At 38.9% G+C, this 14074-nt stretch overlaps 1 protein-coding gene and 1 non-coding gene across 3 annotated transcripts; both read left to right on the forward strand.

Moving 5' to 3' along the window:
- Positions 1 to 3245: 3245 nt before the first annotated feature.
- On the forward strand, positions 3246 to 12638 carry LOC134659342 (protein CDV3 homolog). Of its 2 annotated transcripts, XM_063515004.1 has the most exons (6): positions 3246 to 3581; positions 4099 to 4128; positions 6322 to 6477; positions 7424 to 7578; positions 10139 to 10308; positions 11983 to 12638. In XM_063515004.1, exons 1-5 carry the CDS (start codon positions 3405 to 3407, stop codon positions 10302 to 10304), a joined length of 684 nt encoding a protein of 227 aa, XP_063371074.1. In that variant the 5' UTR covers positions 3246 to 3404; the 3' UTR covers positions 10305 to 10308; positions 11983 to 12638. The 2 variants fall into 2 exon arrangements, with proteins under 2 accessions (XP_063371074.1, XP_063371076.1); XM_063515006.1 differs by lacking the exon at positions 4099 to 4128 and having other exon boundaries at positions 3247 to 3581.
- A 721-nt stretch (positions 12639 to 13359) lies between these two features.
- Positions 13360 to 13466, forward strand: LOC134659374 (U6 spliceosomal RNA). The gene has a single exon (XR_010097807.1). It is a non-coding gene; the product is annotated as a U6 spliceosomal RNA (small nuclear RNA).
- The last annotated feature ends 608 nt before the right edge of the window (positions 13467 to 14074 follow it).

A 14074-nucleotide genomic window follows, 5' to 3' on the forward strand; every position in this document is an offset into this window, starting at 1 on the left:
GCATAAATATGACTTACCATTTACTTCTTCCTCAGCTGATGCAGCACGATGAGGAAGGGCGCGGCGATGCCGGTGCCCACGTACCAGAAGAAGTTGAACGTGAGGCGAGCCCTGTTGTTGATGTCGAATGGAAGGTTCTGGAACATGTAATTAGAATAAGCTTTAAGAAGGGCGCAGTCGGACGCGGTCAGCCCAAGGCTATAACTGCCTAAATCGAAGTTCGTCTTAATGAGTGTCCGGAGTTCAATAACTTAATCTTGGAGAACAAGGGGAGAGGCCTTTGCTCAGCAGTGGAATACCAAAATAAGTTAGTAAAAAAATCTTTAAGAAGTCAACTCGTATGAATCCATTTCACTATCTCTTTTGCTAAAAATGGAATAATTATTCCGCCTATCTTCTTTTGCATACAACCTTCAAGAGAAGAGCGTACTCCCTTCTTGATGGCTGGAAAAGTACTTGCAACCCCTCTGGTGTTGCTGTTGGGTGACGGTAATTATCTAATGATCTACCATCACGCGATTCATCTGCTCCTCTTATGTCATAAAAAACCGTATCGTTTTCAACGCGTTGTATACGCGTACATGTAAAGGAGTATGAAATGAAAATACTATGAAATAGGAATAGGTAGCATCGAAAACCATATTTCGATGAGGTTGTCGGTTGTTTTGGTTAAACCGAGGTTTGTCCAGCTGCAGAAGGGTCCCCGAAATGTGCAGCTTTAAATTTTTTCTAATTTTCTTTCAGTTAAAACGAAATATGTGTAAAGACTGTAAAGCAGAGTGATTCATTTTATCTTTACGATAATGCAGCGTTCTTGCTAAATAAATAATGTGCACTAGCACATTATATTGTTCTGTTACTATACAATAGTGTAGGTATGTTTGTACAGATTACAAACAAGTTTTGAAGCGCAGCTTCTGTGCTAATTTTAGCACATTTACGATATCCATCAAACATCTTTGCAGAGAATTTAATCGACAGGATCCCAGCAGTTTAAAGTCAGTTTGTAATTTGAATGGAGCTTTTTTAGCCCAGTTTGCCTTAAATTTACCTAATCAGAATCACCAACCAGGAAATAATGACCTAGCAGCAGTAAGTAAAAGTAAGTAAGTTTTATGGTTTTTGCATAAGTACTTATATGTTCCAAAGTGGCAAAGTTGGACGCTCTCACAATATTAACATACTATACTATGAAATATGTTTATTACAATGTGGACAGTATCAACCATAAGAAACACTACTCGTAGCTGAAGTTGAAACCGTTGCATGTTACCCCGCTATAAAAATTATGTTTTTATAGTGATCCTGAGCGATTACATTGTTCGCCGAGCCGGCGACGGCATACATGCATCAGGGATCAACTTACTAACTCAATAATCGACACCTTTTTCCTATCCCTTTCCCTCTTTGTTCGTGAAAATGCTAATGAAAAGAGATGGCATGAATGGCATGATCGTATTTTCCTTGTTTGTAATACAGAGTTCTTGTTTGCACAGGCTGCAGTCGCCATTCTGTATGTTTCTTATAAATATGTATGTGAACCGAAAACAGGTTCAGCGAAATCGTAATCATGGAAGGTCTATTAATATACTTGAAACACTTGAAAGTTGAAAATACTCGCCATTTTGGCCTTCATAATTTTGTCCGATTTAATTCTGACCCAATATCTTAGTTTATGGGCTTCATTACTCATGATTAAAATAAAATATTGCTACTTTTCCTTATTGCTGCGATCATAGGCTGCGATGCAAAACAAATGAATGATAATGTATACCTAATTCAAAAAGCACATTGCGCTTATTTTTATATTTTACTCTACATACACATTTGAACATCTTTATTTTTTGTATAACTTACACACTTTCAAAGGTGCAGAGCCTAAACCTAAAGGTCACTCAAGAGGTCGCACAACTGTTAGGTGTGTGAGGTAAACGTAATAAAGATCTAACAAATTTCAAGTATCTAACTGTTAAGTGACTTAGATAGTTACGTAATATATCCACGTACCTCTCCAGGAACACCTCCATGGGATCCATTCCTCACGGACTTCAGCATCACATTCCTCCCCAACTGGTTTGAAATTCTGGCCAGGGGTCCCAACATTTTGACTTTCAATCCCTTTAGTACACTACCAACTCCTAACACACCGTCCAGGTAAATGCGATAAGATAAAAAGATAATCGGGTATTGGTTCGATTCGATACGACTACTTTGTAGCAATGATAAGCCTTCTTTGCCAACGTCCGCTGTGGCGGCGTGGAATATAGTAATACGTCGGTGTCTGAAAGTTAGTGTTATAGTACTATATAGTTGAAGTCTGGGTGGCTTTTAGAAATGGTCAGTTAGCTTTGTTATTAAGTCTGGGTTTTATAGGTAATTCTTTGGATGCCTAAGGTTTAATGGGTAATAAAGTTAGAATTCAGTTAGATTACATTTGGCGAGGCTCCTTTGTAAAATATTTAGTGTAAAGATTTACACAAAATACCTATTATGTGCCGATTGTTTTAACCTTTGTTTCGCGTATGTTTTGTGGTAATAAACGACTAAGGTCATATTTATTAAAAGGAAAATAGTATGTCTAAACTAAATTACCATTTCTAAAAGTTCATGATCAAATAGGCAGTTAATTAACAAACTTTTGTGAACCCCTTACATTTCATTAAAGTGTCAAAAGGGCATCTACGTGTTGGATTCGGCTCCGCGCACTACTCCCAAAGGTCTGGAATACCATTGTTCCGTGATGGGAAAGACATAATGTATATAATAGTCACTTAGGAACAAATAATAAGGAAGAAAAATGTTTTTAAATTCTTGCGCTTAGGTAACATGATCTTAATTTAGCATCACATTTTCAGCCACTGTATGATAATTTAGTAGGTATCATAAAATTATAATCTTAGGTTTAATAAGACTAAGACTAAGGTCTCGGTAAGTTAACTACGGTAAGGGCACTAACTTACGAATAGTTCGTTAAAAGTTAAATGACTATCGATCTTGGTATTAATGGGACCTAAAGAAAGCGAATTGTTTGCATCTCATATAATTATTTTTCTTTTCGAATAGACCTGTATTTATAAAAAAAAACTTTTTGGTTATTCAAAACTTTATAAAGTTTCTAAATTACAGCATCAATTTTTTAATGCAATGCAGTTTTTCATATTTTTTTTGTAGCACGATTAATGTGTCCATCTACAAGATAAAAAAACTACTATATAGTAGGACATTATTTTCGAGCGCTGGCAACTTTTTAAACTGCTATTTAAAAAAAAGAAACAGTCGGCCACGCTTGCCACAAAAATCATTTTCACGTTTGGGGGCAGAAATTACCCCTATTGTTCCATTCTAATATTACTGTAATTAATCGTTCACTGTTGTTACCTTACAAGTGTTAAACATAGTAAGTCATGGCTGATTTAGACGATTTCTTTGCGAAAAAAGACCGCAAAAAAAAGTCTGTCAAAAAATTTGCAACCGCCGAAGAGATGGCGAAAAAATTAGACGATGGCAAACAGAAAGCATCAGAAGTTAGGCCTAAGAAAGAGCGGCCAGCGCAGGAGGGCGAGGAGGGTGGCCGAGTTGGGGTGAGTAATGTCTAAATAACCACGTAAATTCAAGTCAAGTTTGGGACCTCTGTCAGTTGTCAAAATTTACGATTACACAGCTCATTATTCATGGAGCCCTGCCTTAATTTCTTCACTTAATATCCTTCAGTCACGTCAAACTGGAAATAACCTGTTACTATCTCCAGTTTTCTGCTAATTCGAGGCGTGAAACTGTCATTATTTTGTTAATGTGGCAAAAATAAGTGCTTGTTGCTAGGCCTACATGAATAAAGATATTTTTGACTGACTGACTGACTGAAATACTGCATCGTCATTAGTATAACTAGCACTAATGCTTTCTAGTTACATATTTCGTAATTTATGTTATTCCCTTTGCTTATTTGTTTTTGTATTGAATTGAAACTGTTAACCCCTTTTAAGTAGGTTACATTGGTTATGTGAAAATTTCTAGGGCAAGAGGTTAAACTTGACAATTATTCATTCATGAGTTCAATTAATGTATACTTTCCCTTTACTCATTCAATTGTACATACAGCTTAGCTCAGCGGACATTGGTGAAGAAAAGGTATTTACTTTATTTAATGTATTACTACATGTAAAGGTACTTATGTATCTAGTGACTTGATTTCAGTGTAAACTCGTGGATTTAAATGTTTGAAATTAATATTGTTTTTCCTTGTTGTTTGGTAAACAACTGTCATCTTTTTATCCTGTTACATCCTGGATAAATTAACCAATACATTGGAGCCTAACCTTTTTTATTTTATATGTTATCCCTGTGTTAGATTAAAGTGAGCAGTAAACATATTATTATTATTATTATTATTATAGCTTCATTTCTCGCACATCTGTTTTAAAAATTGACTGTTCTTTTGTTATGTTTACACGATGTGTGATCCCTTAAGGGTAAAAGCCTCCTCCATCTTTTTCCATTTCTCTTTGTCGGTAGCATTATTCTCCCAAGTCTTTCCTGCAATTGCTATTATTAGTAAACATATATTCCTACTATATATTTCTACTATATTCCTTGTATATATATGAAATTAAGTCTGTCTGTCTGTATGTTACATCTTCATTCTTAAACCACAGAATTCATTTAGGTGAAACTTGATAGTTTGAATCCGTGGGATAGTTATTATCAAAAAAATCATCATTCTATGCTGACTTAGTCATGGGCAGAAATGTGGCAGATTAAGGGTTGACCCTATAAGACATTGCTACACCTTATAAATCTAAGTTCCCCGCCACGTCTGTTTGTGTGTATGTTATATGTATGTTCGTGATACACTTGAAAACTGCTGAACGGATTTTCATGCAGTTTTCACCTATCAACAGAGTGATTTTTGAGCAAGGTTTTGGTGTATAATTTGCTATTTGTGTAACCCGTGCGAAGCCGGGGTGGGTCACTAGTCTGGTAATAAACTTATAGACCTTATAGTATTGGAGTATTGTAGACAAAATGGTTTGTTTAGGTTCAACACTTTCAGTGCCATTGCAAAATGAACACAACTGGCATGTTCTTGACAGTGAATGTGTTATTGTTTTGGTAAAAAAAAGTAAGTAAAAGTAAAGTAAAAGTAAAGTAAAAGTAAATTACAAGTTCAAAATCAATAATCATAGTTAATTGATCTTTCAGCCTGTTGAAGTAAGTATTGGTAGATATAATATCAAAAATCTAATCATTTGTCTACTTTATCTTATTTGGCAGAAGTCTGCTGTTCTCACAATGTCTAACATAATGCTGTTCTTATGTACAGTACTGTATTATATTAAGTATTAAAGTGTCATTCTATGGAACTTGCTAACGATGTAAACAAACCGCCATATTGAAACTGTCAAAAAATATGAATTTACTTAGTGACTTTTGTTTACATAGTTAGCAAGTTCCACAGAATGACACTTTAGTAATAAATGGGTCCTTAGAAATCTATATGTAGCAAACAGCCAGCTCCATTACTAAGATATTGATAGACAATCGTGGGACAGTTAATGGGGTATACCTAATGACTACGCCAATGAAGTTGCGGGTGAACGCGTTTTTAATTACTCTCAGGGCGTCCACTAGCGTGTACTGATAGTTCCACTACTTGACGCTAGATGTCGACTACGAAATAACTCGCGTTTTGGTAAGAAAACAGATATATATCTATGATTGTAGGCAGTGTTGGCCGAAATGTTAATGCAATTGAAAATGTTGGCCATTAACCATTATAAATTGAACCGTAAACTGTAATCGTCCGTTACAGTTTAAGGTTCAATTTATTGTGGTTAATGGCCAACATTTTCAATTGCATTAACGTTTCGGCCAACACTGATTGTAGGTATAAATGATAAAATTGGTCGCACGCGTCGGCTCCAGTTAGCGTTGCTCATACTATTTATCTAACCCCCTCACCTGCTCCGTGTAACCAGCTCCAGCCAACTTATGAACAATCCATTCTCACAATCCACTCATTAGCTCATTCAAAAAGATCGCAACACCTGGGTTCACACCCAGGACCTTCAACATTATAGCACAGTCTATAAAACAATAGTAATTCGTCGAAGGGGCTATCGTCGGGGGTGCGAGGGTCGAGGAGTGTACTGCGCGCACCCGAGCTGCATACATTCGCCATTATTAGTAGCAGTAGAGTGAGGAGAGTACACGTCAAGTTCAGTCCACTGTATGCTTTTTACACTGATTATAGTATACTACTAATACTTGTCATAGCCGAGTAGACCACAAACCAGCAACTGATGAATTGTTTTTCATTTCCAGGAGGAGGAGGAATGGAAGGAGTATGAGGAGCCGGTGAAGGACTACACCGGGCTGAAGATCCAGGTGCTGCAGGGCGGGCCGGCCCCGGAGGCCCAGACTGCCTCGGAGGAGTCCGCTCCTGAAGGTGGCAAGACCAAGGGACCGTGGAATAAGCCAGTAAGATATTTAGACCAACTTTTTACCCGACTCATCTTATACCTTTAAACGAGCAATTCTTGTTTATTTATTTATTTATATATATATCAGCGGTCTCGCTGAGTCTCATCCATTTTACTGCACAAATATTTGTAAATTCTACCTGTTTTTTTCAATGTACTTGCAATTCGTTGTGTTTTTTTTTGTGTCGGTAAATAAATATCTTTTTATTTTATTTATTTTATTTATATTTCGGGGATCTCGGAAACGGTATCGTCTTGGGCCGTCCCATTCGTTTTTCGTCAAGTTCTTAAATTAGTACTATTCTGCTTTCGTCACTCATACTACATTCGTCACAATCGTCGGTGGCTTTCAATGTAGAATGCGTGACGAAAGCAGAATAGGACTAATTTCAGAACTTGACGAAAAACGAATGGGACGACCCAAGACGATACCTCAGAAACGGCTCTAACGATATCGATGAAATTTGGTATATGGGGGTTTTCGGGACGGAAAATCGATCTAGCTAGGTTTTATCTCTGGGGAAACGCGCATTTTTGAGGTTTTATATGTTTTCCGAGCAAAGCTTGGTTTCCCAGATATTTTTTATTCTTATCAATATAAGATTTTAATTTGTATCATCTATTTTAGATTCATTTCATACCGCACCACGAATATAGTTTATTGATCTACTTCTGGGCTGGCTAGGTTTTGGGGAAACACTAACATTTATTTAGTCATCTGAACTTTCCTTTTTCTTAAATGTTATATATAAAACTGTAGATATATAGTTTGTCAAAGGACTGTCTCAATTCAAACATAGACAGAGAGAATCATACTATCTTTGTCTTACACTAGTACTAGGACCCAAAAGAAAAGGATGTGTATAGTTTTTTTGTTCTTGTTTACTGACAAATTGGTTTGACCAACTATAATTTCACCCCTTAACTTTTTTGAAATATTCCAGCAACAGCAAGAGCAGGCAGCGCCGCCCCCGGAGCCCGAGAAGCCCAAGGAGGTGAAGCCCGCGTCGACGGCCTACGTGCCGCCCGTCGCGCGCCAGGCGCCGCGCCAGGAGCCCCTGCGGCGGCACGCCAACAAACACGCGCCCGACATACACAGGTAACACACCACTAGCACACCGGCACATTGTGGTGGCTGTAGCTACCACACCGAGCCACCATAGAGACAGGCCGGAGGAGGTGAGGCATGCCAACAAACACGCGCCCGACATACACAGGTAACACACCACTAGCACACCGGCACATTGTGGTGGCTGTAGCTACCACACCGAGCCACCATAGAGACAGGCCGGAGGAGGTGAGGCATGCCAACAAACACGCGCCCGACATACACAGGTAACACACCACTAGCACACCGGCACATTGTGGTGGCTGTAGCTACCACACCGAGCCACCATAGAGACAGGCCGGAGGAGGTGAGGCATGCCAACAAACACGCGCCCGACATACACAGGTAACACACCACTAGCACACCGGCACATTGTGGTGGCTGTAGCTACCACACCGAGCCACCATAGAGACAGGCCGGAGGAGGTGAGGCATGCCAACAAACACGCGCCCGACATACACAGGTAACACACCACTAGCACACCGGCACATTGTGGTGGCTGTAGCTACCACACCGAGCCACCATAGAGACAGGCCGGAGGAGGTGAGGCATGCCAACAAACACGCGCCCGACATACACAGGTAACACACCACTAGCACACCGGCACATTGTGGTGGCTGTAGCTACCACACCGAGCCACCATAGAGACAGGCCGGGGGAGGTGAGACCCGCCAACAAACACGCGCCCGACATACACAGGTAACACACCACTAGCACACCGGCACATTGTGGTGGCTGTAGCTACCACACCGAGCCACCATAGAGACAGGCCGGGGGAGGTGAGACCCGCCAACAAACACGCGCCCGACATACACAGGTAACACACCACTAGCACACCGGCACATTGTGGTGGCTGTAGCTACCACACCGAGCCACCATAGAGACAGGCCGGAGGAGGTGAGGCATGCCAACAAACACGCGCCCGACATACACAGGTAGCACACCACTAGCACACCGGCACATTGTGGTGGCTGTAGCTACCACACCGAGCCACCATAGAGACAGGCCGGAGGAGGTGAGGCATGCCAACAAACACGCGCCCGACATACACAGGTAACACACCACTAGCACACCGGCACATTGTGGTGGCTGTAGCTACCACACCGAGCCACCATAGAGACAGGCCGGGGGAGGTGAGACCCGCCAACAAACACGCGCCCGACATACACAGGTAACACACCACTAGCACACCGGCACATTGCGGTGTCTGTAGCTACCACACCTAATATACAGGGTAAATCGGTCAGTATGGGAAAGTCTGAAACTATAAGACATACGAAGATCTGTTCTTAGTCATGTCATCGATTTTAATAATAAGAAAAACTGCATTCATACATTTAAAAAAAACGTTTTGAATATTGTATTGAAAAAGGCGGTGGTCATTTCGAACACTTACTAAAATAAATGAAAGAATATGAAAACAATACATTTTATTCATTTTAGAAATTATGTTTTATAGTGAAATACTGTTTAAGACCTACATAATCGATAGAAATAGTTTTAATTTTATTTTTCAAAACGTCCAGGTTCAATTCCCGAGCTGAGTACAGTTTTTTTTAATGTATGAAGGCAGTTTTTCTTGTCATAAAAATCGATGACATGGTTCCTAAGAACAGATCTTCGTATGTCTTATAGTTTCAGACTTTTCCATACTGACCGATCTAAACGGGCCACCCTGTATAGCCACCACAGAGACGCGATACTTAAATACGGCGACAGTCCCGTATATAAAGGACGTATGGCAACCTTACCGATCTGCCATAGATATGGTACATAGTAAAATGTTAACCAAATCAAAGTATTTTTTGTAATGGCAGGGGAGCCTGGTTTTTGGGAGCGAAAAATCGATCTAGCTAGGTCTTATCTCTGGGAAAACGTCAATTTTTGAATCTTTATATATTTCCGGCGGTCTCCCAGATATTGTATCTTATGATAACATTTTTGAGAAAGCATTTATTGATTGTACAGGGTGGCCAACTTAGAGGTATACAACTTTTTTTTGCCGCCATTTTATTTTGGCGGTAAATATGACAGTTATTGCATGAAAATTAGTTTGTGTAGATACGGCAAATTTATTATGGAGCGTTTTACGACGGAACAACGTGTTTTAATCATTAAAAACAATAGAAACATTAAAAATAACGTTTCCCGGTCGATTAATTTCGAGAAACGGTGACATTGACTGGCCCCCAAGATCGCCTGATTTAACAGCTCCTGACTTTTTTCTGTGGGGCTATCTAAAGGGACGCGTCTATGCTAATAGGCCAACGAACCTTCAGCAATTAAAACAAAATATTCGAAACACTGTCGCCGAGATAACGCCAGAAATGTGTGAAAAAGTGATGAAAAACGCGATGACAAGTGTTCGCATCTGCCATGCTGCTAGAGGTGGACATTTGTCTGACATTATTTTCCATGTGTAATTGCTGACCCTACACATTATATTTAACAAGGAATACTTAATATTTTTTATGTTTTATAGAATAAAATTTCAAAAATAAAGTGTATACTATACCTCTTATTTGGCCACCCTGTACGTCTGTGTTTCCAGTGACGACTCGTTCCCTGTGCTGGGCGCGGCGGCGGCGACGGCGGGGCTGCGGCGCGAGGGGGGCTGGAGCACCGCGGCGGGGGGGGGAGGGGGGCAGCGCGCCGCCAGCCTGCGCCAACCGCTCGCGCTCGGCAACCGCTTCCACGAGCTGCAGGACGACAGCTAGCCAGGTACACTGATATATCTGAGCGGACAACGTGCCTACAAATATCTGTACGCCTCTATTGTTAAGTGTAAGGCCTGAGTCATAGAGAAAAAAATACATAGAGTGCTCACTCCATACATCAGTTCAGACTATTAATTTCAGTGTCTACATCTAGCATCGAGTAGCGGAACTATCAGTACTGCTACTTGACAATAGATGTAGCACCGACCGGAAAGTCTTATCTCAACAGCATAAGACTTTCCGGTCGGTGGCTACATCTATTGTCAAGTAGCAGTACTGATAGTTCCGCTACTCGACGCTAGATGCTAATAGTCTTTTTGGTACTAAAACTGATGTATGGAGTGAGCATTCTATGTATTTTTTCTCTATGCCTATACCTAGTAATAGGCATTGAACATGACATTATATAGCGTTCAGCGCTCTATGGCCTGAATGGACGCTCTAGTTGTGCGTGCAGCGGGGCGGGGCGTGCGGCGTGCATGTTCAACAAATGCGCACGTATAGGAGCGGCCTTAGTGCACGCTGCTCACATCACAAGTGAGCCCACAGCCACGCTGCACGCCGCGCCGAGCGAGCGTCCACTCAGGCCTTACACTGAGGCGTTAGAGTGCGTGTTCAAATATTTTTGAGCACCTTGGCCGCTCCGATATATCTGATGGCTGATCCTAACATTAATAAATGAGTAATCACTATATCTACAACTTTCTGACAAAAACTAGGGATTTACATACAAGGTGTAACAAAAATAGTTGGGTCCGTTTAAGGGTACATTCGGTATCGTGTTCTGATTAGTAACGGATTATAGTCCGACAAGAAATTGTAGAAAATAAATGAGGGCGCCATTTCCTACGTAACTGTCACATTCTTGACGTAAAATGCTTAAACATGGTGTCAATTTAATATGGATTTTTTTAATTCCATTTTATTTAATTTCTACTATTTTATGTCGCACTATACCGAATAAAGAATTTTTGTGCTAAAATGTAATTATTAGCCGGTAGCTTGAACATGTCATGCTCGCTTAAAAGTCTTTGCTTACGGTGGCGTCGTTGATCGGGTCGCCACTTTCCCGAATGAAGGTTGAGGGAGGCGATGGCTGAGATACGCGTCGTACTCGTGAACGGGTGCTGTTTGTGGAGACGGGTCTGTTTAAGCTAACACGAATATATTCAGTAACTTTATTTTTTAATTTAATTGCAGTGAGACGCCTCATTCGGTTCTCGTATGTTTTTTTTTTTCTCGTAATGTGTTAATCATACAGGATTGTGACTCTTGGAGACCCTATACATCTCTAAGGATAATTTGATAAACTATGTTATTTTTTAGTTCTGACACTTAGAGGACATTTACACCTCTAAATAAGTTTAGATTTTTTTTTTCATGTATCTGTTTTGTTTTTATTTTAATATTATTATTATAGTTTTTTTATGTAATTCGACATTAAGAGACCTTATACATCTCTAAGTAATTGTATTACGTTAGTTTGATTTGGTAGTTGTAGTTGTATTTAATAATTGTTGATGTATAATTATTATTATTTTGCTTGTATGTAAATTCAATGTTGACGTGTAAAAGTGCCCTTGTGGCCTATTTGCTGATTAAATGTTGAAGTTGAAGTTGAAGTTGAAATTGTTTTTATTCACAAATTAACCAATGTAATTACTATGCTCTGTTCCAGATAACACCAATCAGCTTCAAGAAGCATCAAAGTGAAGTGTCAATAAGGACTTAAAAGCTAAGCGAAGCGCCTAGCACTCAGTAATCGTTACAATCCGGACATCAGTGCATCCCGAGTATACAGACAGTACAGACCAACGCGTGAAACGAAACGCTCTGCAGACAGTTGCTACGTTCCTAATTTAAAAAAATAAAAGACGAACTTCCCAAGTGCAATAATTATTGTATCTGTGTAAAAAAAATATTTTATATCGATTTTTAAAAAATGTTGCCAGTTATAGACAATAAGGGATGACGCATGTTGGTTTACTTTTTTGCGTTTTTTTTTTAAATTCGGTTCAGTGTCAGTGGATGGAAAGCAACTGTCACAGATTAAAAAAAGTGTAAAAAGCTATAAAGTGTTACTTGTATACATTGTCATTTTTTTTACGTTTTTATTTAGATATTAAAGTGTTGAGGACTAGTAAATTGCTTCAAAAGTATTGAACAAGCCGTGCAAGCGTGGTTTGATCTATTTTTTGTATTAAGGTGAAAATATAACGCGTTTTGGTTAACAATGAACTGGTTTTGTTATTTAATTGTACATTATGGCTCTAAAGTTGATCGGCAATCATTCTGAACACATGTACCATAGTAATAAATTATGTATTTAAACTTTGGATGCGTTTTTATTTGGGGTGTAATTCCGGTGTTATTAAAATGGAATGTTGTACAATATAATGGAAATCATTTGATTTGTTTTTGACGACTAGAAATTAAATTAGTCAAAACTTAAAATTGAGTTGTTGTGTTGCCAGCAGTGACCGTATTATTATAAATATTTCGTAGATTTTTAAAAGTATAAATCTTCCTAGTAAGATATAATCCATATCTTAATCTGACACGCTCGAGCACAGACTTGTAATTGTCGCGCTCTATTCTACCTATATTTCTATGGTCAATTAAAATACACATCAAGATTGTTTACCAAATTTCTAATCCTAAAAAAACGAAGTATAGAGAAAGTAGAAAGTAGCTGAAAGTACTGCCATCTATTACCAAGAACTGGTAACTAGAACACTTCGAGGGGGAATAATGGGGTCACATGGGGTGAGTGACGTCATACGTTGTCGATGAAGTTACTTGCGTAACTACTAGATGGCGCTAGTGGGACTGATAATTGAAATTTCTCTGTTTTTGTTCATTTTAGAGTCTAAATAATCGTAGAGTCAATAGTGTCATATTATATTTAATAAGTTAATTCTTTTTTTAACTATTTCAAGTAATTACACTGAACTTTATTGCAATATACATGGTAGAATAATTAAAAAACGTAGATCACACCAACGAAGTTTTGAAGTGTCGTTAGTATATATACAAATTCAAGTGTACAGCTAGTGTACTTGCTTCGGCAGTACATATACTAAAATTGGAACGATACAGAGAAGATTAGCATGGCCCCTGCGCAAGGATGACACGCAAAATCGTGAAGCGTTCCACATTTTTTGGCCATTTTAGTTATTGAAAAAAGACGTCAATCAAAAACGTGAGAGACATCAAAATTCAAATTAAATTACATAATTATTATCTCTAGCTAGAGGTAAAACTCAAAAGTTGCCCTCTGATTTCAAAAAGCTAAGGGAGCCTTCCATTCGGTTGTGGTAAAAATAAAAGAGACGACTCGTGCATAACGAATTTATTTATTTACAAAGATAAATAAGTACCTACACTTCGGACCTAAAATTAATTGCAAAGTGACGCTGGTTTTCGCGCGAAATAGCGTCTGTTATTCTATGGTTACAATATTAATAATATGTACATATAAACTATCGCGAAAAAACAGCATTTATTAAAATTAAGTAACTCTTTGGTAAATATAATAAGTACCGCCAGAGCAATTGCAAACTATGGGGCAAATAGTTTGCAATTGCTCTCAAATACTTTACAAATACCGCAAATACGTCAAGAAGTAATAAGTCTAGAGCTAGAACCACTTATATTGACTTATACGTTGAGTGAACTCTTTGACTAGTGAGTACCTATGCCATGATTGTGGCTCTATATTATATAGTTCTAGACTCGCTACAACAAGACTCAGTAGGTACAAAAGTACA

The sequence above is a fragment of the Cydia amplana genome, chromosome 24 (genome assembly GCF_948474715.1).
Source record: "Cydia amplana chromosome 24, ilCydAmpl1.1, whole genome shotgun sequence".
In the NCBI taxonomy this organism is placed as follows: Eukaryota; Metazoa; Arthropoda; class Insecta; order Lepidoptera; family Tortricidae; genus Cydia; species Cydia amplana.

What these genes read in the sequence shown, in the direction of transcription:
- LOC134659342 (XM_063515004.1), top strand. Translation starts at nt 3,405, where the DNA reads ATGGCTGATTTAGACGATTTCTTTGCGAAAAAAGACCGCAAAAAAAAG. An exon ending in AGGAGGGTGGCCGAGTTGGG is followed by an intron (nt 3,582 to 4,098) that starts GTGAGTAATGTC and finishes TTGTACATACAG; the next exon opens with CTTAGCTCAGCGGACATTGG. An exon ending in AGGGACCGTGGAATAAGCCA is followed by an intron (nt 6,478 to 7,423) that starts GTAAGATATTTA and finishes GAAATATTCCAG; the next exon opens with CAACAGCAAGAGCAGGCAGC.